Source organism: Neurospora tetraspora (assembly GCF_033439725.1).
Source record: "Neurospora tetraspora strain CBS 560.94 chromosome Unknown B0H65scaffold_5, whole genome shotgun sequence".
NCBI classification, from domain to species: domain Eukaryota; kingdom Fungi; phylum Ascomycota; class Sordariomycetes; order Sordariales; family Sordariaceae; genus Neurospora; species Neurospora tetraspora.
The window spans coordinates 1,687,395-1,715,128 of NW_026944387.1; the positions used below are offsets into that span (position 1 = coordinate 1,687,395).

Below are 27,734 nucleotides of genomic sequence, written 5' to 3' on the forward strand. Positions count from 1 at the left end.
ATGAACAAGCTACGAGTGAAAAAGGGGGTCAGAGTGTGCAAGGTCTGAAAAGATAGTCCCGCTAAACAATCAATATTCTTTTAACCTTTCCTTTCACCAGGATCTGATGGGTAGGTAGTTCACGCGATAAATCACCGCAGTGGTGTGGAAGAGACTGCAAGTAGAAGGCATCTACGTCAGTCGCTGCAAGGATGTCAAAGACATCTGTTGTGGACTTGGAGCGAGGGAAGGACAGATATTGTGTGCGAGGCACAGAATCTGAGCTAATCACAGATTTGTTAACTTGTCCATTTGGGTTGAGGTATCACAAAAGAACACGATATGCGCCTCTTAACTGTGACTGGCAGTGGTGAGATGACAATTCAATGGTTGGGTGTTGAAGAGTTGTTTACCATGTGAACGTGCCCGCCGCCATTCTGAAGAGTTTCTAGCGGCTTTTGCTGCGATCAGTGTGGGGAAGACCCTTTCAGCCCTCGCCTTTGCTGATAAGAAAAAGATCACTATGCGCGCCGTGCAGACCCTGTAACTCGGCCGATGGACCCTTCAAGTCTTCACGTCCGTTCTTGGACCAGCTCCAAGCTGGAGACCTTCAGCCCTTGCCACCAAACACTTCGAATCACATGGCAAATGGATCTTGGGTTTCAGGATTGCTCCAGGAATTCGGATGGTACAGACCTGCAAGTCAATGTTCAATCCTTCAGTTTCGATTTCATTGGCCATTCCGTCGAACCTGACCACCGGCTCCAGACCAAGGACATCACGACCGTGGACCTCGATGTTCTGGTTTCCATCAGAAATTCAGAGTCCAGATACGTTAAGCATGCTATAACCACATAAGCCTTTAATGTACTCTTCAGCCTTCCATGTCATCCAACTCTACTTCAGTAGCCGATTACCTCTCCTTGAAGTCCATGCTGGAAGATCAACGACAGCCAAGACCTTCAGCATCTCGGATCCTGGGCTGTCCTTCGGGCTCAAGCGGTCACATCAATCCGGGAACTCATTGATTGTCTGCAAGTGCCTTGACATACACATATCCGGATCTCTACTTAGCTCTGGATGCTGGAGACAATGGGATTCTCCCGGGCTTTTAAACTATCGACACCAGACTGGAAATTGTGAGCTCGCCATAGCACCTCAAGCTCCGTCCCAACAACCCTCCAGTCGACATAAGTATCAGGCCAGGCTAAGTGGTGCTCAGCCTTATAAGGCAACCTATGAACGAGTTCTCATTAGGCAACCGAATTCGATCCATCGGACAACATGCCGTGCTCCTCAAGATCTGCCAGACTGTACAGGCGGTTTGCTACTCAGATCGGTACCGTACCCCCCAGCCAAGCTCCCAAGGTTGGGTACCTCTATAGAGTTGCAACTTATAATCTGAGCACTCGGGTTTTCAGTTGAGGTCTCCCGATCTGGGCCACCATAAGAGAAGGCTGTTACCTCTACAGGTTGGCTTCAACAGCAACTAGCCAAGTCTCTCTGTCTGATTCAGGACACAAAGGTGTTCTCCATGTCCTCTGCGCGGAAAAGATGGTTGATGATGGAGTTCCGTGAATTGACATCTCTACCACCTACGCGAGGCATGTAAGTGTTGTACCTTGATGGTCAAAAAGGGTGAAGCTCCGGTGCTCGGCTTGCCGCCGATTCATATGCCCCCCGGACAGGATCCATCCCAACACGTCAACCCTCAAAGAACGTGTCAACCGAGTAGAATCCACTCTTGAAGACAATGTTGATATCGAATTCTGTTGTTATTGTTGCCGTTGGTTGTGAAGCTGGGATGAAGGGGCAAACGTCTCTATGCCGATGTCTTTAACGCGTTGAAGAGACTTTAGAAGAGACGAAATTGCGGAGCGAGTCTTGCACTGTCTCCAAGTCGCCAACCAAGGTAGACTATACGATTAACAGGATCAAACGTTGAACCATGTCAAACGGTTTAAGGGAAGCGGGTATCGAGTGTTGGCGGGGAACTTACACGGATCAAGAAGCAGTTTGGGACGACGTCGACATGAATTGCTCACCATCAAATTCAAAGCCGTCAAAGTTGTCATTGAACGTATCGAAGACGATGTACATAATGTAATTCAAAAGGGAGAGGCGGTAGGTGGCCTGAGCTTCAGTGTTCGCCCAGTTTACTGAAAGGCCAACACCAAATATCTTGTATAGTCTCTCAGGCACCCATCCGTAGAATACGTGCGTGAATAAATCAAACATCAAAATGACCGAGGATACCGGCGTCCGTTAACAAGGCCACGGGAGTCGATGCTGCGGGCCGTGACGTGATGTTCTCACTGGCGTGTCGAGATGCAGTGGTTCACGTTGCATCGAAGCGGCGTCGAACCCTGGAAAGAATCAACAGCTTCTTCCAGGAGCCCTGGTCCATTGGTCCGTTTATCGGACACTAGCAGACGGAAGGGCGCGGATGGGGCAGCCGAGTCGTGGTGAGGCCAAGCGCCCGAGACGAATGAAGAGCCCCGAATTACTCCTACACCCTGCCCACAGCACGCCCACAGCACCACCTGCTAGCCTGTAGTTTCAGCACAATGTTGGAGGAGAACTGTGAACATGAATGTTTGTCGATCGAATCCATTCGTGAGCTGTAGTCGATACGGGGCGCTGCTTCCAAAACAAGAAAATCAATGGCAGGTGGCATTTTCCCAATTCCACTCTTCACACAAATTTTCGTACCCGCTGACTGACTGTATGTGTCAGTGTCCGCGGGCATGTGTCCCTGCCCCGCACAGATCTTCTCAAAAGTTTACGGAAAGACACACCCCGGACTTTGTGCTTGCCTGCCCGCTTCCCGCTGTCCACATCCCGTCTCCGTTCGTTGCCCTCACCTTGTTCGATTTTCAATTTGGATGAGAGGGTCCCCTGGGTGCTTGGGTCCCTCGTAGTTTGTGAGTCACTACGAGAATACCTTGAGATGTGCCTTGTTCGTATAAGTAGCCGGACGAAAGCGTTGTTTTCTGTGTTCTTTCTCTTCATCCCAAAGTCTATAGACTGTCCAGTGAATCAGCTCAGGCCTGGCCTCATCCACAAACACTTTTAGGAGCTACGCTACCTCGGTACCCATTGTGCCTTCCATCCGCTCAGCTTGGCTTCGGTGGCTGCAGAATTTCTTTGTTATTGACTCCCCTTCTCCCCTTCCACAACTAAGGCCTTCCTTGTCGCCTCCATCCCAGGCCCAATCACCTCATCCAATCACACGGCTGCCAACAGGGTCTTGCCTGACTTTATTTCGCCCTTTACCTGGACCTCAAGCTCCTTCCTCTGCCGAGTTTCTTTCTCTCTGAACCTTGCCAAGCAAAACTCAAATCGCCTTCCTCGACCAGAGTCATCCTGAACTCAACTTTCTTCTACTTCAACTCCCGACTTCTCCTTCTACTTCTACACCCTCACGGCTATAATTTCCATCACCCTATAGCTCTCCTCCGCTGCAACCATGGCCGGCTCTGAACATATGGTGCCCCTTCGGGCTGATGACACAAGAGGTATGAGCATCATCTCCCAAGCACCCGCGCGGATTATCACAAGCTTGGTGGACGTCATGACATCGACGTAGTTGGGACTACCTGCGGTGTCCAAAACCGAGCCAATTGTCCAAGTTTTTGTGTGCTTTGGCTGTTGGCACGAATCAAAAATTCACCACTTGCTACATATCCCAAGCACCGTGACTAACACTATCTTTGTCTTCCAGTCGAGGGTCAGGATCCCCTCATCCCTCCTGCTCTTCTCATTTCCGAAATTCCCATCACGGATGCCGCTCTCGAGACTGTCGTCAAGGGCAGGAAGGAGGCCGTCAATGTGATCATGGGCAAGGATGACCGCCTCCTTGTCGTTGTTGGCCCTTGCTCACTTCACGATCCTGCCACTGCTCTCGAGTACTGCAGCAGGCTCAAGGCTCTTTCCGAGAAGCTCAAGGACGACCTCGTTGTTGTGATGAGAGCCTACCTCGAGAAGCCTCGCACGACCGTTGGCTGGAAGGGTCTTATCAACGATCCCGATATCGACTCTTCCTTCAAGATCAACAAGGGTCTTCGTATCTCCAGACAGCTTTTCTGCGATTTGACTTCTGCCGGTATGCCCATTGCTTCGGAGATGTTGGACACTATCTCCCCTCAGTTCCTTGCGGACTTCATCTCTGTCGGTGCTATCGGCGCCCGTACTACCGAAAGCCAGCTTCACCGTGAGCTTGCCTCTGGTCTCTCTTTCCCTGTCGGTTTCAAGAACGGAACCGACGGAAACCTCGGTGTTGCCATTGACGCCATTGGCGCTGCGGCGGCTAAGCACCACTTCATGGGCGTTACCAAGCAGGGCTTGGCCGCTATCACCCGCACCAAGGGTAACGAGCACGGTTTCGTTATCCTCCGTGGTGGCACTAAGGGCCCTAACTACGACAAGGAGAATGTCCAGGCTGCCAAGGAGACTTTGATCAAGAAGGGCCAAAAGCTCGCTATCATGGTCGACTGCTCTCACGGTAAGTCTACAACTCTGACACTTGAAAATTTGAACAGTGACTGACAAAGACTAGGCAACTCCAACAAGGACCACCGCAACCAGCCCAAGGTCGCCAAGGTTGTCGCTGACCAGATCCGCGAGGGCGAGAAGGCCATTATTGGTGTCATGATCGAGTCCAACATCAACGAGGGCAACCAGAAGGTTCCCGCTGAGGGTCCCTCGGCTCTCAAGAAGGGCGTCTCCATCACCGATGCCTGCATTGACTGGGAGTCCACCGTTTCGACCCTTGAGGAGCTCGCTGAGGCGGTTCGTGAGCGTCGTGAGGTGAACGGCGGCATCGCCAGCGGTGTGGCTACCCCTAAGCCCAACCCTCTCGAGGAGGACTAGAGGATTTCTTCCGAGAAGAGTGGTGAAACTGGGGTTAGAAAGGCAGCAATGAAGTGACATGAGCTGTACCAAGAGACTGTGGAGTGGAAGCCGCATGTGATGCAGGTCGAGGATATCGAGAAGCTTCCCCATCCGTGCGAACAGTTCTGAGGCATTCAAAAGGAAAACGGGTCATTAAAAGTTCTTGCTTTTAGTTTCACATATGGCGGGGAACCAAGAACAGGCACGGCCATGGAATCAGTTGCGAGCAGTGGGGATTGCATAATCGCCTACTTGGACGTTCGGTGAAGCATATATACTTATACCCATCTCTCTGAACCTCTATTCTGTCTTCGTCTAGGAGCGGTGATGATAGAATGAATCCAGCTCAGGTGACTTTGTTAATGCGGCATTTTGAGGCTCTATCATGACAATAGTGCGTAGTGTTATACCAAGAAGGCTTTGATCAGCAAGTCTCTAGTTACCTATGCGTAGTTTAACGTCCCCTCGTCTTCGTATGAGGAGGCTATGCCTACCCTGCTATGTCGGGCTTTACGGTGCTGGAGATTTCTTGTATCCGGCAGGTGTGAAAACTACTCCGGCCCAACTACACTTGGGTGCCTTATAACCCCTCTGGAGACCTACATGTACCGGATAACAATCTCAACAACTTCGTATACTATAAGGTATGCAATGGCTGGAGATAAGACACACGGTTTACTCATGGGGTTTAACCAACCCCGAGAGACCATAAGATAGCATCCAACCATCTATGTACCTCTCTGGCTCTAGTTGTCTTGGATGAACGTCTTTTTGAAAAGACACTTTCGCTAATTCGGATCCAGTCTGGTACGTATGGGCTTTCGCTGATCAGACCAGACGCCCAATATCCACAGAGCCCTTGCCCTTTGGGAACATGAAGTTCATATAGGGCACGTCTTTCGTATCTCAGAGCTTCTGAGATCGTCCGCGTATTCTTTCAGCTTGGATCCCGAGAAGAGATATAATCCAACAGGCACGCCGTAACCGGCTCAGACAGATCTCCGATGAACCCAAAGCCATGATGATGGTACATCATCCCTCAGTTGATTGCGCTCCGGTAGGTAACGCACTTCATGAACCAACTTACACACACACGTTCGGAGCACATCGTCAGACCCTGAGTCATAACCTATAATGCCCAGCACAAACCAAGGACAGACATAAAATTTCATTCTCTCTCAACTTGGAACTTCCATCAAACTCAATGTCCTTCACCCCCAAGGGGACTATAAGCCCCCTGTCCAGCACCACCACCTCCTCCTCCTCCTCCTCTTCCTCCCCCTTGCCCTGACCCTACTCCCCCAGCAAAAACCCTCCTAAACAACCCCCCTCCCATTCTTCCCAAGCCCAAACCACCACCACCAGCACTCCCTCCCCCTCCAGCAGCCCTACCACTCCCCCCAACACCACTTCCCATACCACCACCCATAAACCCACCACGTCCTCCTCCAATCCCAGCAACCTGCCCCTGCCCCTTCTCCCAAACCCTCCTCACCCCCGCCCACCCCAACAATCCCGCCGTGCCCAAGATAAACCCCCAGACAATGATCTCGTCCTTCCTGCTATCTCGCTGGAAGCACGTCGTCGTCACGTCCTTTTCTTCGGCGTCTTTGCAGATGGGGAGGTTGTATTGTAGGCAGAAGGCGCGGTTGCATTGGGTGCACGAGGAGGAGGCTGCGCGTTTGGATAGACCAAAAAGATGGGGGTTGCTATGGTTTGGGTTCGGGGAGCGTGGGCTGTTGTTGGGGGATGCGGTTGCGGTTGGTTTTGTCGGCGGTGGTGGTGGTGGTTGTTGAGGGTTGTTGGGGGCACCGGAAGCTGGGTCGTCGGGTTGTGGGCCGAGACGGATTATGGTGCTGTTGGAGAAGCAGGTGCATTTGCAGAAGGTTGGGGCGGCTGGGAGGGGGATGGGAGGTTAGTATATTGGGTAGGAGAGAGGATGGGAGGAGATGAATGGGGAGGGTGGGAATGGAGGAAACGTACAAGCGCTGACGAGGGAGAGGAGGGAGAGGAGGAGGATGGTGAGGGTGTGTATTCGCGCCATTGTTTTGGTTGATTATGATTATGTAGATAGGGTGAGATCGGATATGGTGATGAGGATCACGAAGCGTTATCGGCGCATTGGTTTCGTTAAATGGATGTTGTCAACTTGGAAGATCGAAGTGCTTCGATTAGAACTGCTTAATCGCAGTGACTCGGTCTCGGCGGGTGCGCGCAGGCCGGTCGGGGCGTTGATTGATCGGAGCCTTGGAGCCGGCGAACTGGGTATCGGACGGAAGCTGTCCGTCCCTGTGGTCGTTGCTGGTGCTGGTTCGGCGCAAACAATGCGTGAGAGAGCTCGACGACGTTGCGGGCGCGGCGACGGCAGTGGAGTCGATTGCAAATGCCAAGCCTTCCCCTACCACCTGCCACCATGCGCCACACCAAAAGCCTGTGCCGTGGCAAGTGCCAGGCACTTCACCACTCACTTGCACCCGCCACACACTCTCAGCTCCACCCCAAACTAGCCAGCTCCACCCGAATTTGCACTCGTGCACAGACCAACCACACCTCTTCCCCCAAGGGTATAAGAGGCCCCCAAACCCATCCCCCTTCTTAGACTTTTCTTTCCTCCTTTTTTTCTTCGCCCTTCGGGGCAATTTGGTCAATTTGAAACGATACAGAGAAGATTAGCATGGCCCCTGCACTAAGGATGACACGCTACTCAAAGAGACGCTACCAATTTTTTTTTCACTTTGTTTCTCAGCCTTCGTGGTTGGGACATTGGGAAGAAAATGGCCTTTTGGGTTGATGGCATAGGATGTGATGTCGCTCTTGTCGTCGGTCGATGATGTCTTGGTTGAGTCGTTGATTTGCTTGGAGTTCTTGTATGCACACTTTCCGTCGCTGATACGATCAGGACTCGGGAGCATATATCGTACCTCGTGATGGTCGCTCGTTTTTGTAATATGATTTTGCGAGGTCATCGTGGAGGATCGCCGATACAGGTATGACATGACAATTGCCGCATGCCATCCTCTCTCCTCGCCATCGCTACCTTACCTACTGGGTGTTCTCGCTCTAGAGCCCAACCACATCGTTCTATAATTCACACATCGTTGTCCGTTCGGTCGGTCTTTGACCCCTTGCTTTTTGTTTCCTCATACGCTTTGATACCGCGCTCAGTTTGTGTGCATCACAACATCATATGGAGGACAATTGTTGGAGGACAACTCTACGGAAGATGGCATCACAAATCACAGAACCATCAGCTTATAGAAGATTGTAACTACATACGCTGATATACTATTGGCTTTTGCTATTAATTACCCGTTGACACTAGGTAGCAATGGACACGAACGATCCTTCGAAGCGAGCAGTCAACCTGCAATGATCCGATGCATTCGCAAAGGATGAAGCACACCATCTCAGTGCCTAAGCTATATGCGAACAAGCCAAATATATCCGCAAACCATGGGTATCGTGTCCGTCATCAAGCCAGTCAAACAAAGGCAAGTAAAAGGGAAAGTTTTGAACTCCCAAACGCCCTGCTAATGCCGTGAACTCTCCGTCATTAATGCGGAAACCCCTACAAAACTCACCTTTCCTCCAAATTTTTGCACCATCACGGCCTGGGTCGTCTCTCATGACCGCCACTCCCTGGGTTTCTAGAGCTATACCCGCCACCTACAAGCGGCAAAACCGCCCCTACAAGCGCTGAATGATGCCGACGTCTAAGCCAACCCAGCCGTAGCACTCATCCGACTCAACCTCCTCTCGGCCTTGGTAGTCCCATTGGCAAGAGGACTGAGCGTGGGACTGACGTTGAACTTAGCAAAGTCAGCCGTGGCACTCATCCGGCTCATTCTCCGTTCGGCCTTTGTATTCGCGCTGGCAGGAGGAGGACTGAGCATCGGACTGGCGTTGACATTGAAGCTTGAGTTGACGTTGGGGCTGGCATCAAAGGAGGTCGTCGTCGTATCCGCCTTCGCAGGTGTACCCGGTGCACTCTTGCGCAGCTTATTCGCCTCCTTATCCGACGACATGCCGAACCAATTCTTCTTCATGCTCGTCTTCCTGATATCCGTCCAGCCCAAGAAGAAGGCACTCAACACCGCGAGCACGCCAAACCCGGCCGCCATGTAGAACACGTTGTGGACGCCTTCGAGGTAAGCGCGCATGACGTATTTCAACAGATCTCCCATCTTCTCCAGCTTCTCGCGGTCTTCCGGTTTACTACTCAGACCGATGGTGCCGTTCTTGATCAGCGCCTCGACTTCCTCGCGGGACAAGCGGTGCTCCAGGGCCAAAGTGATGGAGTGCGCAAAGATGTTGTTGGCGAAGGCGAGGACGAGGGCGGTGCCGAGCATTTGGGTGAACATGAGCAGGGTTATGGCGATGGTGGTGTCGATGGGGTGCATGTTGGCTGTTTGGACGGCGATGGTGGGCATTTGTGTGCCGAAGCCGCGGCCGGCGCCGTTGATAAGTTGGTAAACGGCGATAATGCCGAAATGGGTGCCGCTCTCGATCGTGGACATAAGACCGCAGCTGACGGAGCAGAGGATGCCGGCGATGACAGCGTAGGGGATAATGTAACCGGTTCTTTCGACTAGATGGTGGGGAACTTGTTAGCATTGCTGGCGAATTAGAGGGATCAGGGAGGTTGGCTTACCTAGGAAACCTCCCGCGATGCCAAAGAATAGCTGGGCGCCAAAGCCGGGCAGCAAATCGAGACCGCTGGTGGTAGGCGTCTTTCCCTGAACCGACTGGAAAAAGATCGGGAGGAAGAAGGACATGCAGTACACCGTCGTCATAATGAACCATTGTGTCAAGGCGCTGGCCCAAACGACTCGCTTTGTCATGGTGCTGACTGGTAGCAAAGCGTGGTCGCCCTTCCTGTAGTTCCAATATCCCCAAAGGCCGAAGAGCAGAACAGAACTGCAGAGCGAGCCGAGAATTGCGCCGCTACTCCATGAGAAGGGCCCGCTAATCTGAGCAGTGGTGAGAACCCAGACGAACAGGAAGACGGCCGGAGCCAGAAGTGCAAAGCCGAGGAGGTCGAATTCGCGGTGCAGCCTCCTGATTACCCTCCACGGATGAGGCTTCTCAATCTGCTCCGGAACCTGCATGAACATGACCGGGAAGAACAAGGCCATACCGACTTCGAGGTTGATCTTGAAGCAAGCGCGCCAGCCGTCCTTGGTGTGTTGTGTCAACAGTCCTCCAAAGAGCGGTCCGGCTCCAACGCCCATCTGAGCAAAGGCGATAACGCAGCCAATGACGGACGCACGGTGCTTAGTGCTGGTGATGGCGGTAATAATTGTGAGACCGCCGTTCCAGATACCGCCCGCTCCGAGACCCATAACCGCTCGGCCTGCAATAAGCGTACCCGAAGTCTGAGCTGCCCTGCAGATGTAGGATCCAACCATGAAGATGAGGAGGAAGAAGTTGAAGGTCCATTTGGTGCTAAAGCGGGTATAGATCTTGCTGGTCAAAGGCAAGACGCAGGCGTTGGCAAGCTGAAAGGCAGTGGCGTACCAAGCGATATCGTCAATGTTGTGGAATTCGGCTGAGATTGTTGGAATCTTTGGCAGCGTTAGCGGTTTGAGTCTTTGTAGGAAGCGCAGAGTGACTTACGGCGGTAGAGAGAATGGAGGTATCGAGGATCATCAGGAAAGCCGCAACTGTAACGCAGATAAGGGCCACCCAGAAGTTGACGCGGGGTACCCATCTGACCAAAGTCGTCGAAGCCTGTGAAATAACGCTCATGCGATTGGCGTTATGGGTAGTTCGATCTTGAGGCGGACGCTCTTCAATGGGGACGTCGACCAATTCCACCTCGTCCATCGACGAGGATGGCGCCGGTTTCGCGCGCGGCGTAAAGGGCGTCATGGTTGGTTGTCTGGTTGCATCCGGATACGGGCAATACATCAATTGCGCAAGTAAAGCAAATTGAAGCAAATGGTGTACAAGCTGGAGGGTTCCGATCCGCGACAATCGAAGTCAAAAAGAGAATTGAGAACGAGGGGAAGAAGCTCTGGAAGAAAAAGAAAGGTGGCCAAGCCGGCAGCCCCAGAACTACCCTTCACTTGACGGAGGTTGTGCCCATGGGGAAAACTTCAGACGACTGCCAGGTCTCCTCGGATGCTCGTCACCTCGTGGCCCAAAACCTTAACGGTCCGGTAAAAGAGCCGGCCAAAAGCGGCGGTTTGATGTCCGGGTGGGCCACGATGTCCAGAGATATGTACCATCGCCCAAAGATTCACACAGTGACTGACGCACACGGCGCCGTTTCAAAACCCACATCGGCCTCGTGTAACAAAAATGCAAGTTGATTAAGGGATCAATAACAACATGTGATAACTTGGAAGCCGTTTGTAAAAACATGGCCATAGACAGGGAGCGGAAGCCGCAAGCTGGACCCGCGGGAGGTTCCCCAGATAACTCCGGGGACGTGATATCTGACAATAGGTCAGGGGCATCGGGTTTCAGGGCCTTCATAGACCGTTGAACCATACTGCTCGATCTTGTTTGCTCTCTGCACCGTCCTCAAAGACAATCACGGTTGAGCCGATCAATGAAGGCATCGCTTGACAGTGGTCACTGAAACGCTTCAACGTTGGTGGTTTCCCTTTAGCCCTCCATACTGTCCATGCTTCGTGAAGAGAGGCGCAACATGGTGTATTGGTCTCTCTTCGGCTAACAACTCGGCGATTGTCGTAAGGTTCAGGACTGCGTAATCCAGGTTCGAGAAAACACGACGAGTATAGCGCAAGACGTAGCGCTCATACGTGAGGATAAAGCCATGAAATCAAGAAAGCCGAGGGAAACATTAGGATGAGGTAGCCACAAAACATTCAGATGGCAGCGGACAGTTGAAGTCAATGGCATGCCCCTGGTGTTGATGTGGTGATGGAACGTCGTTGTTGAGTGTGGAGTGTTCTTGAGGCTGATGGACCTTTTGCCGTCGCAGTCAACCCCCTGTCCATGTCAATCAATGTTGGGGTCAACTGATGCAGGTGAGATGGCTCGTGCACATCCGTTGCCGGCCGGCAAGGACTCAATTCTCATCACTTCAGTCTCCCAGCGAACAACAAACACACCGAGTCTCTGATGCATCGAGTTTGATGACTCGGAAAGAGAATGTGATTTTGTCAAGAGGCTGTGACTCTTTGACTCGTTGCGATCAATCTGCCAGTATCCCCATTCGACCGAGATAGGGTAACTCTCACCACCCATAGCTTCCTTCCCCCATGGACAACTCGCAAACCGCCAAGCCAAGGTATCCTCATGTTCTAGAATGCAGCCTCGTATTTTACGTGAAATTCTTGGAGAAAGGTTGAATGATCCTCAGAGACGGCCAGATTTCTTGATTGAATGGCCCTCTTTCTTTGTCCAACAATCACTATCCTCATGCTAGCTCGCAATGTTTCAACCTTGGAAATATGGAGGTGAGTCGGATCCGGCGCCACAACGGCGCCGCATGTTCAGCTGAGCTCATTGTTGTTTATCACATCCGCATGCTGCCAGGTGACAATCGTGTTGTTCAGAAGACTGTATGGGCAAACAATACCCCTGAGACCGATATGGGAAGAGCGCCATTACAAATACAAGTATGAGAGGATGGTCCGGAAGGGGAGCCGGACACCGACTGACCCCTGTCCGTGAAAGATTATCGGCAACCGCAGGGGCGGATCGCGCTAGAACAGAAGGTACCTGACAAGTGCCGGCTGGCGCCTGGCGGCTGCTGTCAATTAATGGCAGGTGCCCCTGAGAGTCGATCCCAGGAACGCCATTGGAGCGCAACCTGTGAACCTCTCTGGCCACCACCATCTCCAGACTCCAGCCATCGCCATGATGCCGGCCGGCGCCCCGGTCTGAGGTCATTTCCCGTTTGGTCCACTTTACTATCCATTTCGCTATCATTGACCAGCATTTGGCTTCTTCGACTTTATTGCTTCCGTCGTGTGGTTCGTCACCTCATTTCACGGGGCGGGAAAAAGAAGGGGAAAAGAAAAAAGGAAGGCGTCAACCGATCCCCGATATCGAGTCCTCCAGCCCCCGCCCTAGCACTATCTCTCCAGCTATCCCGATCTCCTATTCTCCAGACTCGACCTTCTCCTTCCTCCTTTACTCACACCATTTGGCATCAACCTGCCACTTGCCAAGTTTTATTTACTTGCTATCTTCGATTTGCCCTCTCGACTTACATATTGCTAATTTTCAGTTGCTTGTTAGTGCTTCCGTTGGACACTACCCAACGACACCGAGCTCCCCACCTTCTGCACAACATCTTGCATCCGCCCTTGCATGCCGATTGCGACTGCATCAACCTTGGAATCCGCACCATCCAAACGCCGGGAACCATTCACGTTGACAAGCACGACCTTGTCTTACCTAATTATTTGCTCTGGACCAATCCTCATGCGCTAGGATCTTGTACTCGACACAGGACGGCTGTTTGCTCGTCCCACTCCTCGAACGAAAACTTACACAACATCGAGCCTGGACAGCGACTGTACATCGTCAAGATGGAGAACAACTCGCAAACCCCCAGCTCTCAGCCCAGACCTAGCGGTCTTCCTCGGCCATCGAGACTCCCGGTTCCCGGCCAGTCCAGGCTACCCGTCCCACGATCGACCTCGCTCCGAACATCGCCATCCCGGGAATCCTTGCCCACAGACTCTGGCCTAGCCGGAACCTCCTTGCAGAGTCCAAGACTTCGATCAACCACTTCCCGCGACCAATTGGCTTCTACCACAACGTCGAGAAGGCCCCAATCCATGCTGATTGCACCTTCGAGGGTTGTTTCGTCTCCCCATGCCAATTGTCACGGCGCTGCTTCACGCCAGGGACAGCCCCCAGTACCTGCGAGTACTACCAGAACGACATCTCGACACAGCACTTATATTTCTCCATCCTCGTCGAGAACCTCCGTTGTGGGATCTTCCATTGCCACTTCTAGGACAAGCCAGACACCACGAACGCTAGCGCCCAAACGGCAACCCTCCCGTCAGTCTTTCTCGGCCTCCACAAGCAGCCATGCGTTGCACGATACAGAGTCGATAGCCTCTGATGACAGCCCAACTTCTGCGGTCAGGTCAAACTCGTCGTTGATAGAGAGAACGATCGAGACCTTGTCTCAGTTGCCCTCTTCGCCATCGGTGAGGGGGAAATCAGCTGCCTCTTTCTATAGCGACGGTATACCTAAGGGAAGAACTTCGTCAAGACCAACAAGTAGGCTTTCTCGACCTGGATCGAGTCATCAATCACATGAGTCCCTCGGTGCTTCGTCCACCCACGGAAGCAGGCCTGGCTCAAGGCTGGACAATGAGGATGATGGCTCCAGCTTCCACGGGACATACGGATCTTTAAGGCCACGACAGAGCGTCCAATCATTCAATGTGCCCGCAGTGAAGAAAGCCATCCCACGGTCATCTCGGATGTCTCTATACGGGGATCTACCGTCCCCTGTCACCGATAATCACAGCCCCAAGACCCCGAGCCCCGAGAAGCCGAAAAGCGCAGCACCGCGCGCCCTTGCCAAGCGAACATCTGTCTACGGCCTTTCGAAGAAGCCATCTGTGGCCAACCTGGACAAGGGAACGCAAGGAGCGGCACCTAGAAAGGCATCTATGGCCTCGCAAAGGTCTGCGGCGACATCTGTTGAAGGGAGTGTATCGGCATCATCTGGAAGCACAGCAACCTCTGCCGATACGACCGAGACGTCCCCAGCGCAAACCTACCGGAAGCCCTCATCCACGTTGCGTGAGCAGATCGCAAAGGCAAAGGCTGCGGCCAAGAAAGCTGCAGTACAGCCAATCTCCGAGTCTGCCCCTGCCCTCAGGCAGAAGTCATCTGGCTTCGGCTCTTTTGGTGACGACTTGGGCTTTGCCTCACACAATGATCCTTTCAACCAGCACAGGGATGACCAGTCACAGGCCAAGGTTCTACAGGCACGTTTTGCTACTGCAAGAACCAGTGGCCGCCTCAACATCGCTGCAATGGGTCTCAAAGAGATCCCGATTGAGGTATTGAAGATGTTTAACCTCGAGGCTATCGGCGCCACTGGAGGGGCTTGGGCCGAGTGTGTCGACTTGACAAGATTCGTGGCTGCAGATAACGAGCTTGAGATGATTAGCGATACAATCTTCCCCGATGTTGATCCACAGGAGATGGTCGACGATGAGGACAGCGAGGGCAATATTTTTGCAGGACTCGAGACTTTGGATCTGCACGGAAATATCTTGGTGACTCTTCCAATGGGTTTAAGGCAACTCCGTCTGTTGACCTCTCTGAATCTGGTATGTGCATGGGTTACCCTATTTTGTTGACCAGTGACTAACCGTCCATTAGTCCTCAAACAGGCTGGCAAACAGCTGCTTGGAGGTAGTGTCGCAAATCACCTCTCTCAGAGATCTGAAGCTCGGCGGTAACCTCCTCTACGGTGAACTCGACCCTTGCTTTGCGAACTTGGAGAATCTTGAGATCTTGGACCTGCACGGTAACAACCTCTCTTCGCTCCCTTCCAACTTTGGCAACCTCTCCCGTCTTCGCGTTCTGAATGTCAGCGAAAATTCTTTCGAGTCTTTGCCGTTTGCTACCTTGGCGAAGATGCCGTTGACCGAGATCAACGCGCGCAAGAACCAGATCAGCGGTACATTGATTGATGATTTGGTCGATTCTCTCCCGTTCCTACAGACATTGGACGTCTCATCCAACCAGCTCATCCATCTTTGCTCCCCAACCAAGACCGTCACTATGCCTGCTCTCCTCCAGATTTGCCTTTCCATGAACCGCCTCCAGGATCTTCCCGACATCGGCAGCTGGGCTAAGCTGCATACGATTGCCGCCGATGAGAACAATATCAACGCTATTCCGGAAGGTTTCACCAAACTGGAGCACCTGAAGTCCGTCGATTTCTCGAGTAACGACATCCGCATTATCCCTAATGAGGTAGGACGGATGGAGAACTTGACGATGCTGCGACTCAGTGGCAACCCTCTCCGGGAGAAGAAGTTTAGCACGATCAGCACGGATGAGATGAAGGGTATTCTGGCTCTTCGGCTCGAACCACCTGAGGACACTTCTGTCCCCGAGGTGGCTTCTGTCCCCGAGGTGGCTTCTGTCCCCGAGGTTGCTTCTGTGCCCGAGGTGGCTTCTGTCCCCGAGGTGGAGGTTGTCAGCCCCAGTGATGCCGGCTTGGAGGGTTCTGATCTTAAGGATCTTTCCACGGAAACCACTGAGGCCTTGCCCGAGACTAAGGAAGCCCCGGTTGAGGACGACGCTCCTGAGCGAGAAGAGCCTATTGTTACGACTAATGCCACGTCTGAACACGACCAGCTTACTGCTGAGAGTGACGATATCGATGACTGTCGATCTGATATGGACCAGTTCGCGACACCTCCAACTTCTGCCCGGGCTTCTCCAGCCCATTCCCGCTCCCAAACGCTAACTGAGGAGATCTGGCCCGTTAAGTCCGGCGGAGTCCTCGACCGCTCTGGAACCCAGTCCTCTTCACTCCACCCTGTCATTTCCTCGAAGGTCGCTGCCGAACACAAAGTTTTTGAAATCCAGCTTCACCACAACCTCTTCACCGCGTTCCCCGAATCGCTGTCTTCCTTTGCCGCGACTCTCACCGCTTTGAACTTGTCACACAACGAGCTCGTAGCTGAGAAATACCTCGGCGGACCAAGCGGCAACGACCACCTTGAACTCCCCGCTCTCAAGGAACTCAACCTCAACCACAACCACATCACTAGCCTGGCGCCCTTGGTTGCTCACCTGCGTGCCCCGAACTTGCAAAAGCTCGACGTCAGCTCCAACCGCATCTCCGCTCTGCCCGCCGGCACCGCTCTCCGCGACGCGTTCCCGAACCTCACCGTCCTCACCATCTCCAACAATCACCTCTCGGAGCTGGATCCGGAGTCGATCAGAGGTATGCATGTGGTGGACGCGGCTAATAACGATATTGCGCATCTGAACCCTCGTATTGGACTCCTGGGCGGAAGCGGTGGGTTGGAGAGGCTGGATGTTAGTGGCAATAGGTTCCGCGTGCCCAGGTGGAGCGTGTTGGAGCGTGGGACGGAGGCGACGCTTAGGTGGCTGAGAGGGAGAGTGCCGGCTGCGGAGAAGGCGGCGTGGAAGGGGAAGGAGGGTGGTGATGATGAGGATTCGGATTTGGATTGAGTGATGGGCTCGCTGATGGATGAGGGATGGGAAGAAGTGAATTGCATATTTAAAGGCACTTGAGGGATTGGAAGCAACATATGATATACGATAATGGTATACACGGGAAGGGAAGGGAAAAGGTACCATTATTATTTGAATATGGTTGTGTTATCACTATTACACTTGGTTGTACATATACCACATGTTAAATATTACTTAATGATATTTATGGGAGGACGAGGATGATGGTTAGCCTGATGAGGCATGTACATACCTAGTTTACCAGTTGTTATAATGGCTATTGTTAATTTGAAGAGCTCACCTGTTATATTAGCGGAAGAACTTTGTGTGATTTCTCCATTTTGTATTTCTGAGGCGTGAGTGTCCCTCGAGCCTTTGAGGGTGGCTTGAAGTCAGTCAGCACAACCTCCACAGTGACACAGTCCTGATGGTGATAGACCTTGAGAGAGGTTTTGTACTAAGTTCAATGGCATGAACAATAGAAATAAACTCCGTCTTTGAATCCTAATCTTAATTGTAACACCTTTACCCATCGCCACTCACATCAACTCACTTCACAGTCCATCATCGAGTCCAAGTCCAAGAGGATTCAGGGGTAAATGTGGGGACACGCACAACCCTAACCCAGTCAATCCTCCCAAACACTCTGAAAGGGGCCACGCTGCCAACGACGAAAGGCAGGGGTTTCAATCAACGCGCCCAGCGCCAACCACACCATCCACCAGCGCGCATCATTGCACCAGCCCGGGCTCGAGCTTCCAGCACCTCCAAACCACAGTGTCCCCATCCATCGCTCGTTTCCTTCCTCCCCGTCATTGTGACTTTCGACTCCTATCACCAACCGCGGCAACTGTACGTTTCCCTGAAACCCTTTTTACATTTACGATACTGGAGCGATAGACGAGACGCTGAATCGGGACGGGAATTGACAAGCTAACCAAGTATCGTGTGGTAGACTCTCCTTTTCCCAATTCCAACAGTCGATCGGTAACCTCTCGAACCAAACATCCAGACACACAACAGAACCAGAAACAGAACTAGAAACCAGAAAACCGATCACAGGCCAACGAACGAACAATTACGATTAAACTACAGACCGACCGACACAATGACCCGCGCACAGCAGACTATTTCTATTGCACTCCTTGTGAGCTCGGTACGTTATCTTCGAACTATCTGTCCCGGCCGACAATGACGACAACGATGGCGACGGCGACCACGACGACGACGATGAGGATGGCGATCCAATGGCGACCACGGTGGCGATACAATGGCAGAAATAGCGATTCGTCTGGCACACGGCAGCAGGAGAAGCAAAGTAGCAGCGACAGACACGCTGGGCTGGCCTTGCCTCGCTCTGCCTCTCCGTCCCTCTGCCTCTGCCTTGCGCCTCCTCGTCGTACCCCCTCGTTGTCTACCGCGCTGTCAACTATGCCGTCTCACACGTCCCGTCCCATTTTTTTCGAATCGAACCGACCCATCAATCAATCAATCAATCAATCAATCAATCAACCAATCGCTAACCATCTCCTGTCCAAACAAAAACAGCTCTACCTCTCCCTCTACCTCGAATTGATTCCTCTCCCGGCTCTGGTGCAGACTGCGATTGTGCCTGTGGTATGTCCTCCTCTTCTTTCCTATCCAACCAACCAGTTTTCCATTTCCACCGACCCAAAACACCCGACCAACCGGTTTGTCCGGTCCCAGTTATACGGTTAATGAATGCTAACCATGACGGGGATAACAAAAAACAGCTCCCCTTCTGGGCCCTCGTCTCCTTCGGCGCCTGGGTCCTCTTCCGCCTCGGCTGGGGCATGCTCACCTTCCGCGACACGCCCGAGGCGTACAAGGAGCTGATGGAGGAGATCAAGATCGCGCAGGCGGACTTGCGGGCTAAGGGCGTTAGTGTTGATTAAGCTGCGAGCGAGCGTTACCAGAGGGTGCAATAATCACGATCTGGGGGAGGTACGGGGTCATAGGAGAAAAAAAGGGGAAGACATTATTAAGGAACTAATGGGGAATGTCACAGGGTGTGAGGGGGAGGTAGTGTTGTATGAAAACAAGATAATGAGATCAAAGATGTTGCAGAAGATATGTGGTAGTAGTGGTTGTATAAGTGGTATTTGTGCCGTGCCCTTGAGCAGGTTGTGGGCGCTTGAAAGAGGTCGTGACATGTATAAATATGATGATGCTCCTTCATCCCGGAAGCCTGATAGACTAGACTATTCGGCGCTTCTAGCTCCCTAGCCCGAGTAATAACTTGCTTCCGCAATCAATATGAATGCTCCCAGCCTGCATGTGCAAAAATCCCATCTAGCAATACCATAGGTGCTCTATCAACACCCCTTTTCAGTGCGGCAGGTATACAAAACAAGTACTCATACTGGTGGTACTCAAACAAGCAAGCCCTCAACACCATACAAGGGTATCTATCATCCCCATCACCTTTGCGGTTGCGGCTCACCAGCCAACAAAGCCGCAACAGTCCTAACCGCACTCAACGGCTCTTCGCCGCCCTGAATGAGTTCGTCAAACAACGCCGGGATCTTGGCCAGCTGTCCGCGCTCGTCGCATTTATGCCCTGTCGTGGTTTCATACCGTTAGCAACTCATTCCACGGATATACTACTTTCCCGCCATGGATACGGATGCGTATACGACGGATGCGAATGGGGATGCGGATGCGGATACGGATGTGGATGGTGAGGGAAAAAAAATTTAAAAAAAAAAAAAAAATACTCACACTTCCCCGGCAACGCCACAAAAACCCTGATATCGCTCCTTGCCTCGCCCGTCCAGTCGAATTCAATCTTCCACTGCACCCTCAGCGAAGACTTCTCCTCACTCCCCGGGCCACCAACGCCACCCGCTCCACCTGGTCCGCTGCCTAGCAGTAAGGGTATATCATAATCCATACTCGTCCTGCTCATATACGGCACCAGCTCCGGGTCGGATATCTTCTTCCCATCTTGTTCTTCTTCTTCTTCTTCTTCTCCCTCCCCGTCCTCGTCATGTTCATCATCCTCATCACTGCCCCCCTCCTCTCCATCCTCACCGCCCTTATCTCGACGCGTCGGTGCCTTCCGTTTCTTGTTCCCCATCCCCCTCCTCCTCCTCTTTTGTCTCATCATCTTACTCCCCCTCTCCCTCCACCCACTCACCATCCTCCTCACCGCTTCCTTCCCCGAGTTCAACTCCGCTTCCAAAACGCACCACACCCTCGCTCTCTCTTTGGCGACGCGCAACCACTCGCCCATGGCCCAACAGAGCACGCTGACGTTGTTGTGCAGCGCCGAGTTTAATAATCCTAATTCTTCTTCTTTTGTTGGTTGGCTGCTGACGATGCGCTCGATAAACGGCGCGAGCTCGGCGGCTGCGGTGGGCGGGTGGATAAGCGGCACGGAGAGGTTGGTGATGGAGAAGGTGCTTGAGGTGTTGACGGTTAGCTCGAGGCGGGCGGTGAAGGATTTGGAGGGGGTGGTGGCTGTTATGTGGTGCCTTTGGAGGAGGGGTCGTTCATCCGCTGCTGGTGAGGTTGTTGATGATTCCGATTCAGACGGGGGAAGCGGGAAGATAGCCGACGTAAAAGTTAGTGGCGTGAAGACTTGGAGGTAGGGGAGCGCTTCGTCTGCCGTCATGGGGAGGGGGTGGTGGGATATTGGCGGTTTCTCCGAGGAGGAGGTTTTGTCGAGGTCGTCGGTGGTGGTAGAAAAAAGTGAGGGGAGTTCGTCACCCGTCGAGGGAGGTTTGCTGAAGGGAAGGAAGGCGATGGGGTGGAGAGCTGAGGAGAGCCATGATGTTGCCGCGGCGGACGGGTCGGGGTCTTTTTGTTCCTTGGGTGGAAGGACTCGTCGGCGTAGGAGGTCGAGGATTTCGATCGCGTTCGGTGGTGCTGATGGTTTCTGCTTGGATATGTGTGCTTGTCGTAGGCGCTCGTTTTCCTTGCTTGCGACGGCTAGGTCGCGCTCCAGCTCGGCGATCTCAGCGAGAAGAGAGTCGCGCAAGCGCTTCTTGTCTGCATCCGGATCCGGTGGTTGTAGGCCGCGTAATTCAGCCGTGGTGGGCTCCTGAGACTCCGTAGGGATCTCGCTCGTGGAGGTCGGGGCTGATTTTTCGGACGGCTTTCCTGGAACAAGTTGCGCCGCCTTGACCGACATGATGGGCGCACGCTTAGTAGGCGAGGAGCTCCTAAGTGTCTCGGCCAGTGCTTTGCTGCGCCTCGGTCTCTTAGACGGGGTATTGTGAATACCGGAAGGCGGGGTGCTGACAACTGGATCGGGATGTTCTGGGGTTGGCGGAAGGTCGGGTTCGGGGACGATTACTTTGGGCAGAACCCCGGGGACGGGTGATCGGTGTAATCCTCGGCCACGGAAAGGGTTCAGGATTACCTCCTCATCTTCGGGTGCGGGCGGCGGAAGGGGTCGCGGGTTCGGTCTTTCTGGGCTTCTGGCAATTCCGAGGCGTCTGGCGGGAGATCGTAGCGGGTTGTCGTCGCGCGACTCGGATTGGGATCTGAGAGCTAGGCTTAGACTCTCTCGTCGTTGTAATACTTCGGGATTGTGCCTCTGAAGGCTCGCTTTTGTTGGGGATGCATAAGATGGACGCTTTGCGGATGTATTACTGGAAGACTCTGGGGCAGGCGTGTCCTCTGGAGTGGTCTGGTTTGGTTGCTGTGTTGTGGGAGCTTCATCGGATGGAACTGGAACCGAGCTGCGCGGCGATGTTCTGCGCCGCTTGGGCGCTGGGTCCTCCATCACGCGTTGTCGTTTTGTAAGTTGGTAATTCAGGATCGTGGCATCGTTCTGAATAGTTTCGGTCTCGTGGGCGCGTTGGATCGCGTGTAGAGTTGGGCTTTGACGAGCTCTCGTTCGTTGGGTGAGTGTGTGTTTTTGTTTGGTTTGCAATGTCAATGTTCGGTTATGTCAGTTCAAGACACACGGGCCACATGTTTGGGCGGCTTGAGGATTGCCAAGACTTTTGAACATGCTTCCCCAGAATGGCCCAAGCTTCCAACCACCATTTCATGTCACGACTTCAGGGATTCGTGGGCGAATCTAGAAGTTGAAAAACAAAATGTAGTGACTGGAGCAAGGCAAGATACCGAGCATTCACACACAGTACCTAAGAAACACATAAAAGTCAGAAGAACCCGGACGTATACAGAACTTGGGTAGACCAAAAGCGCATCAGGAAAGGATTTGCAAAGACTGTCGGAAAGAAACATCAAGATGTTAAAGTTGACTTGTTTTAACGAGATCAAAAGGTGTCAAGAGAAGCAAAAAAAGAAGTTGAGGACCGAACGCGATTTGAACGCGTGACCGTTCGGACTGCAGCCGAACGCTCTACCCCTGAGCTACCTGTCCTGTTATTGAAATTTGGGATTGGACGAGTCAAAATAAGCACAGCTTCATGACCGAGATGTTCAAAAAGTCAAAGGAAGAAGCTCAAAAAAAGAAGTTGTTGAGGACCGAACGCGAATTGAACGCGTGACCGTTCGGACTGCAGCCGAACGCTCTACCTCTGAGCTACCGGTCCAGAAGTTGGTAACAACTGGCAAATAGGCTCCTATGTAGCCTACTACACCTGAATGCAATAATAATACTAGCCTTTCAATATCAAGACAAAGACAACTCGGGACTCAAACCACTCTTCCACATATACATCGAAAGAGTCTGCTCGGAAAGCCGCATATTTGTCAGAATCTAAAGCAAGCTACCTATGAAGCTTCCCTTGGCAAACTGCATTGTTTTCTGCTCGAAAAGAGAGAGCGGTTTTGAGGGGCCTACCGAGCTTCTAGATAGTCTCGAGGACGCCTTGGTTGAGCACCCCTTTTTAATGTAAACAATCACCCTTGTCGATTGCAGCACCTCTTCACATGCGATAGGCATACGATATTCGGTACAGGAGTGTGGTTCCTCGCCGGTCTCGCCTCGATACTTCGACGGAACATGGACGAAACCTGAAAACAGAAAGATCGACCAAATCAACCGAAAGAGCAACGTTTAGTTAGAGACTGTTGGTGTCGGGTTGCCATGAACAATGTCGGCAACCTTTCTCCCGACACCGAAGAGACCAAAGACAGTGGATATCGGCGAGTTCCGCTTTCAGTGAATGGACAGAGCTGACCCACACCTTCCGTCACCTCCATGATTCAGGCAATGTCAATGCGGGTGAAAACACATGCACTTCTGTGACGAGCAGCAAGCGAGCGGCGCATTAAGCACCGCAGACTCAGGTCCCCTCGCCAACGGACTGCAGTGGGCCTCGCGATGGTTTTGAAACACTTTTCTCTCAGTGAAGCGGCACACATCGCCAAAATTTTTGGCAAGCGACCAAAGAGGCGCGATTGGCGATGCGGGGGAAAGTCCGGGTTGTTTGTGAAAATCGGCGCTGAATGGAGGAAATCGCCTGCAGGTCCCGCATGGGCAATGCGATGCCGCGGCTAGTCGCGGCGGGCGCAATACTGTAGTGGGGTCGTGTCCCTGTGAATGTGTGGGAGGGTTCGGGTTCAGGTTTCGAGACTGAAACTTTTTTTGCGTACAAGTCGCATATTTTTTAAAACCTCTCCTTTCTCAAGGTTTTCGTCTGTCCTGTCGCAAACCTACTTCCCGTACGTTTCCTGATCCCGTAGTGTTTTAAAAGCCGTCGTCCCCGTGAGCAATTCTTGCCTTCCAGCATCAATTGCTTTTTCCCGTCAACTTGCGACTTCCAGACTCTCGTACAACTTGCTTATCCGTACCGTCCTTATCAGGATTCCTTCGTCCCACGACCCCGCCACCCATACCAGTTACGTTTGCGAAACGATAAACGCAGAACAACCGTCAAAATGGTCCAGAAGCTTTACGTTACCTACAACGATGTTAGTTTACTCCCGCATCTCTCAAATCTGTCACGCCGACGCTGTGCGCCGTTGCGCGCATTGTCCCGTCGCCCTCGGCGCAAAGTCAACAAACAATGGTCAATGGCGCTAACAATGTCTTGTCTGATTAGGTGCACAACCTGTGCCGGGAGGTCGCTCCCAAGATCCTCGAGACCTTCAACCCCCAGCTCATGATCGCCATTGGCGGTGGTGGCTACGTTCCCGCCCGTATCCTGCGCTCTTTCCTCAAGCGCCCCGGCTCTGCCAACATCCCCATCCAGGCCATCGGTCTCTCTCTCTACGAGTCTCTCGGCGACAATGTTGTTGAGGAGCCCGGTACTAAGGTTACCCGCACCCAGTGGCTCGACCTCACTGCCCTTGGTTCCATGAAGAACCTTATCGGCAAGCGCATCCTCATCGTTGATGAGGTCGATGACACCCGCACCACCCTTGAGTACGCCGTCAAGGAGCTCCAGAAGGATGTCGAGGCTGCCCGTCAGGCCCTCGGCGAAGGCGAGGAGACCCAGTTCGCCATCTTCGTCCTCCACGTAAGTTGACTCCTTTTTGGCAATGCACAAAAAGCCCCGCAAATCACATTTTTCTGACGTGACTGCGATCAACAGAACAAGGACAAGCCCAAGAAGGGCACTCTTCCCGAGGATATCATCTCCCAGGGCCGCTACTTCGCCGCTGTCACCGTCGGTGATGAGTGGATCTGCTACCCCTGGGAGGCTGGTGACATTGAGGAGCACGACCGCAATGCTGCTGAGGCCAAGGCCAAGAAGGCTGCCGCCGCCCAGAACTAGACGGGAGACATCCGACTAGGGAGAAGACGACGCAAAGAAAAGATACCCGGAGAAGAAAAATTGCATATATACCACGCCCCGATGACGAACACGAGGACCAAAAAGCAGCGCATATAGACCGGGAAGAGCATGGAGTTGGGATTTACAAAGGAAAGGTTATTGATGGTCATTATTACGGCGTCTCGGATGAGTATAGTGCAGCGAAGGGCAGCGAGGATGGGGGCTGATGGGTTCGTTATACACATAACACCGTTCGGTTACAACGTGGGGGAGCTTGGCTGACCGGTATGGCGATTGTCTACCGACTCCAAGCAAACTCCCCTTACTCCGTACCTAAGGGAGGATTTCCGGCCCTGCCGAAGGGCGATATATGGGCTTTATCTGGTTGGCGGTTGCCACAGTAGGGCACCATTGAAACATCCTTCTAGTGGGATATCTCGTTAGCTCGGGTTACGGCTCACATGTCGTCGAGCCAAAGCCAGTGTCGCTCGCGCCGCCTGCTAACCGCCTCGCTGCCCGCCTTGCTTCCTTGGTTATGAAGCAAGGCAGATAAATTGAGAGCGCATTTCGCGCGCAAAAAAAAAAAAAAAGTAAAATTATAAAAAACAAGACCAACGTTCGATGAGGTGAAATCATGAACTCGTGAAAGTCGTAAGGCTTAAATCATCAAGTCATTGCAAGGGTAGGCATCAAAATCCGGCAAATCCAAACACAAGCTCCTTTGCCAAACAAACACGCAGACAATGTGAGAAAAAAAAAGGGGGCGGAACTGAACTTTGAAACCGTCAATTCGGAAATCAACTACCCAACCGTCCCCTCGCGCGCATGCTTCTCTTTTAGCCTCTTCTCCTGCTTCATGAACTCGCGGATACCAACCGGCACATTCTTGTACAGGTTGTCGTCCCAGGTCGAAGTCGAAGTCGAAGTCGAAGTCTTCGTAGCACCGGCGGCGCCAGTCGCAGGACTCTGAGCAGTAGTAGAAGTAGCAGTAGACGTTCCAAAGTCCCAATTACTCGAACTTCCGCCCCCATCATCATCCATACTAACCGCTCCCCTCTGGTCGACGACCACCGAATGCGCCGTGCCCGCCAATTCCGTCCCCTTGACTGCTGTCGTCTGCTGCTCCTGACCTCCGTCGCCTGCTGCTGCTGCTGCTGCTGCTGCTGTAGTTGTAGAAGTAGAAGTAGAAGTAGAAGTAGAAGTAGAAGTAGGACTCTGCTGACTCCCCCCACCTGCAGCCTCCACCGCTCCCGTAACCGCCACCGCACCCTCCTCGCCCAGTCCGGCCTCCTGCGCGGCAAGCCGCTGCTCGGCCTCCGCCGTCGCCGTCGCCCACGCCTCCATCTCGTCCCGGTACTGGTCCCACACGCAGTTGACGCATCCGCTCATGCAGCAGTTGTCGGGCTCTTCGGGCCGTGGCGGCACGAGCACGCCCGCGACGAGCTTGGACTGAGAACGGATCGAGGCGAGACGCTCGGCCCGTTGGGCTGCGCTGGCTAGGCTGGCAGAGAAAATGATGCGGGTACCGCCGGCTTCGCCTTCTTCGAAGACTTGGGGCGAAGAGGAAGAGGCTGGGACGGTGCCGCTGGGGTTGCTGCTTGGAGTGGGATCTTGACTTTGGGAGGACGTCCCCTGGGCCTAGATGGGGAAGAAGAGGATTGTTAGTATTCTAGTGCAAAGAGCTTAGGAAGTGGTGGGTTGTCGCCATGGAAGAAGAAGGATGACGAAGCAGTAGTTTGTTTATATGCGAGCATGGCGATCAGGAAGTTTCTTGTCATGAAGTGTCAGGATCAGGATCAGGATCAGGATTTAGGATCTGAGATGTGGGAGTCACAGACTTGACCACTTGGGTTCCTTTGCCTCCTTTGGGTCCTTTTGCTTCTTCAGCTCACGAGGTGTGCGCACAACCGCCGCACGCTTGGCCGGCGCCGGCGTCGCGGGCATTGCGATGATAGCCTCATCCCCTTTCTCATCCGTCTTCTTGGCTGGTTCCAGTTCGGGTTCATCGGCCGGGGCGGCAGAAGTGGTAGCAGTAGCGGGCTTCTTTTCTTCTTCCTTCTGCTCTTGCTTCACGGGCTGCTGCTGTTCCTCCTCCTTCTTCGGAGGCTCGGAGGGCGGAGGGGCGGGACTCACATTGTCGTCCTGCTTCGGCTTCGGCTCCGGTTCCGGCTTAGCTTCCGGCTCGGCGGGCGCAAGCTTGGTCGGGTATTTCTGGGAGGTCACTGGCGGCAACTCGGGCTTGGTGTCCGGGTAGTTTTTGCTGCCATTGAGAACGCCCTCGTAATAGGCACCGATGGGATGCGCCTGGTCCTGGGATCGGTCGACCGGAGTCGTAGGAGGCTCGCTCTTGCTGGGAGGAGGAGTGCCGCTTGCAAACATGCGCCGGGGCTGGAGATGCTGCTGGTAAACGGCGGCGCGAGCCAAGGATCCTGCGGAAGACCGCGCAGCGATAACGCTCCGTCGCATGGTTGCGTCAAGATGGGGAAGACACTATGACGACGAGAGGCAGGCGATCGGAAGCCCTGAATGCGACAGTATGCAAGGTGTAAGATATATTAAGCGTAGAGACTGCAGTAGTGGGCGGCGTTTGCTTTTTTTAGTTATGCTTCTAGAAGCACTTGAATCGTCAAACATGTGCTGCAGGAAATGTGGATTGTTTTGGATTGGAGCTAAAAGTTGCTAAAACGTATCGGCAAAGGGGAGAATTCACGGTATCATGAGATCGGACAACTGGGAAATCGATATGATGGAATTTCAGGGTCCGCGACAAATTCCAGGGTCAACGGGAAGACCGGGAAGTCGGGAACCCACGTCATCGGGCAGGACAGACGGCAAGTGGCAGGGGTAAACATTTTGTTTGTAGCTTATAGGCAAGCGTTTCTGGAAGCTTCCCAACTCTCAATTGGACCGGTAGCTCAGAGGTAGAGCGTTCGGCTGCAGTCCGAACGGTCACGCGTTCAATTCGCGTTCGGTCCTCGTTTTTTTTTTTCGTTTTTTTTTTTCACTTTTCATATCTTCCACATTCCG

General features: G+C 53.0%; 7 protein-coding genes and 3 non-coding genes across 10 annotated transcripts; 4 read left to right on the plus strand and 6 right to left on the minus strand.

The window, feature by feature from the left end:
• The first annotated feature begins 3,220 nt into the window (after positions 1–3,220).
• Positions 3,221–5,255, plus strand: B0H65DRAFT_226262 (uncharacterized protein). Its single transcript, XM_062822128.1, has 3 exons — positions 3,221–3,497; positions 3,704–4,483; positions 4,538–5,255. The coding sequence occupies exons 1-3, from the start codon at positions 3,449–3,451 to the stop codon at positions 4,849–4,851; spliced, it is 1,143 nt and encodes a 380-aa protein (XP_062680468.1). The 5' UTR covers positions 3,221–3,448; the 3' UTR covers positions 4,852–5,255.
• Positions 5,256–5,831: 576 nt separating this feature from the next.
• On the minus strand, positions 5,832–7,085 carry B0H65DRAFT_226282 (uncharacterized protein). Its single transcript, XM_062822129.1, has 2 exons — positions 6,856–7,085; positions 5,832–6,768 (listed from the first exon to the last, which is right to left on the minus strand). Exons 1-2 carry the CDS (start codon positions 6,914–6,916, stop codon positions 6,074–6,076), a joined length of 756 nt encoding a protein of 251 aa, XP_062680469.1. The 5' UTR covers positions 6,917–7,085; the 3' UTR covers positions 5,832–6,073.
• A 1,500-nt stretch (positions 7,086–8,585) lies between these two features.
• B0H65DRAFT_549864 (major facilitator superfamily domain-containing protein) lies at positions 8,586–10,743 on the minus strand (the record flags this gene model as incomplete). Its single annotated transcript, XM_062829692.1, has 3 exons — positions 8,586–9,460; positions 9,524–10,436; positions 10,489–10,743. 3 exons carry the CDS (start codon positions 10,741–10,743, stop codon positions 8,586–8,588), a joined length of 2,043 nt encoding a protein of 680 aa, XP_062680470.1.
• A 2,639-nt stretch (positions 10,744–13,382) lies between these two features.
• On the plus strand, positions 13,383–17,040 carry B0H65DRAFT_427593 (uncharacterized protein; the record flags this gene model as incomplete). Its single annotated transcript, XM_062824698.1, has 3 exons — positions 13,383–15,155; positions 15,208–15,960; positions 16,006–17,040. The coding sequence occupies 3 exons, from the start codon at positions 13,383–13,385 to the stop codon at positions 17,038–17,040; spliced, it is 3,561 nt and encodes a 1,186-aa protein (XP_062680471.1).
• A 2,310-nt stretch (positions 17,041–19,350) lies between these two features.
• Positions 19,351–21,932, minus strand: B0H65DRAFT_226392 (uncharacterized protein). The gene is made up of 2 exons (XM_062822130.1): positions 19,786–21,932; positions 19,351–19,624 (listed from the first exon to the last, which is right to left on the minus strand). The coding sequence occupies exons 1-2, from the start codon at positions 21,794–21,796 to the stop codon at positions 19,485–19,487; spliced, it is 2,151 nt and encodes a 716-aa protein (XP_062680472.1). The 5' UTR covers positions 21,797–21,932; the 3' UTR covers positions 19,351–19,484.
• Positions 21,933–22,333: 401 nt separating this feature from the next.
• On the minus strand, positions 22,334–22,405 carry B0H65DRAFT_t331. The gene has a single exon. It is a non-coding gene; the product is annotated as a tRNA-Cys (tRNA).
• Positions 22,406–22,505: 100 nt separating this feature from the next.
• On the minus strand, positions 22,506–22,577 carry B0H65DRAFT_t330. The gene has a single exon. It is a non-coding gene; the product is annotated as a tRNA-Cys (tRNA).
• A 997-nt stretch (positions 22,578–23,574) lies between these two features.
• B0H65DRAFT_226429 (phosphoribosyltransferase-like protein) lies at positions 23,575–24,932 on the plus strand. Its single transcript, XM_062822131.1, has 3 exons — positions 23,575–23,901; positions 24,033–24,449; positions 24,525–24,932. The coding sequence occupies exons 1-3, from the start codon at positions 23,869–23,871 to the stop codon at positions 24,705–24,707; spliced, it is 633 nt and encodes a 210-aa protein (XP_062680473.1). The 5' UTR covers positions 23,575–23,868; the 3' UTR covers positions 24,708–24,932.
• A 121-nt stretch (positions 24,933–25,053) lies between these two features.
• On the minus strand, positions 25,054–27,253 carry B0H65DRAFT_226437 (oxidoreductase-like protein). The gene is made up of 3 exons (XM_062822132.1): positions 26,841–27,253; positions 25,483–26,345; positions 25,054–25,128 (listed from the first exon to the last, which is right to left on the minus strand). Exons 1-2 carry the CDS (start codon positions 27,171–27,173, stop codon positions 25,509–25,511), a joined length of 1,170 nt encoding a protein of 389 aa, XP_062680474.1. The 5' UTR covers positions 27,174–27,253; the 3' UTR covers positions 25,054–25,128; positions 25,483–25,508.
• Positions 27,254–27,611: 358 nt separating this feature from the next.
• On the plus strand, positions 27,612–27,683 carry B0H65DRAFT_t289. The gene has a single exon. It is a non-coding gene; the product is annotated as a tRNA-Cys (tRNA).
• Positions 27,684–27,734: the final 51 nt, after the last annotated feature.

Bases quoted from the DNA above. Each gene is read 5' to 3' on its own strand.
- B0H65DRAFT_226282 (XM_062822129.1), bottom strand. From the start codon at position 6,916: ATGGCGCGAATACACACCCTCACCATCCTCCTCCTCTCCCTCCTCTCC. The intron at 6,769-6,855 runs GTACGTTTCCTC...TCCCCCTCCCAG, and splicing joins CCTCTCCCTCGTCAGCGCTT to CCGCCCCAACCTTCTGCAAA.
- B0H65DRAFT_226392 (XM_062822130.1), bottom strand. From the start codon at position 21,796: ATGGAGGACCCAGCGCCCAAGCGGCGCAGAACATCGCCGCGCAGCTCG. The intron at 19,625-19,785 runs GTGAGTATTTTT...AAACCACGACAG, and splicing joins TGTGGCGTTGCCGGGGAAGT to GGCATAAATGCGACGAGCGC.
- B0H65DRAFT_226429 (XM_062822131.1), top strand. From the start codon at position 23,869: ATGGTCCAGAAGCTTTACGTTACCTACAACGAT. The intron at 23,902-24,032 runs GTTAGTTTACTC...TTGTCTGATTAG, and splicing joins TTTACGTTACCTACAACGAT to GTGCACAACCTGTGCCGGGA. The intron at 24,450-24,524 runs GTAAGTTGACTC...TGCGATCAACAG, and splicing joins TCGCCATCTTCGTCCTCCAC to AACAAGGACAAGCCCAAGAA.
- B0H65DRAFT_226262 (XM_062822128.1), top strand. From the start codon at position 3,449: ATGGCCGGCTCTGAACATATGGTGCCCCTTCGGGCTGATGACACAAGA. The intron at 3,498-3,703 runs GTATGAGCATCA...TTTGTCTTCCAG, and splicing joins TCGGGCTGATGACACAAGAG to TCGAGGGTCAGGATCCCCTC. The intron at 4,484-4,537 runs GTAAGTCTACAA...GACAAAGACTAG, and splicing joins CATGGTCGACTGCTCTCACG to GCAACTCCAACAAGGACCAC.
- B0H65DRAFT_226437 (XM_062822132.1), bottom strand. From the start codon at position 27,173: ATGCGACGGAGCGTTATCGCTGCGCGGTCTTCCGCAGGATCCTTGGCT. The intron at 26,346-26,840 runs GTGAGTCCCGCC...TTCCCCATCTAG, and splicing joins AGCCGAAGCAGGACGACAAT to GCCCAGGGGACGTCCTCCCA.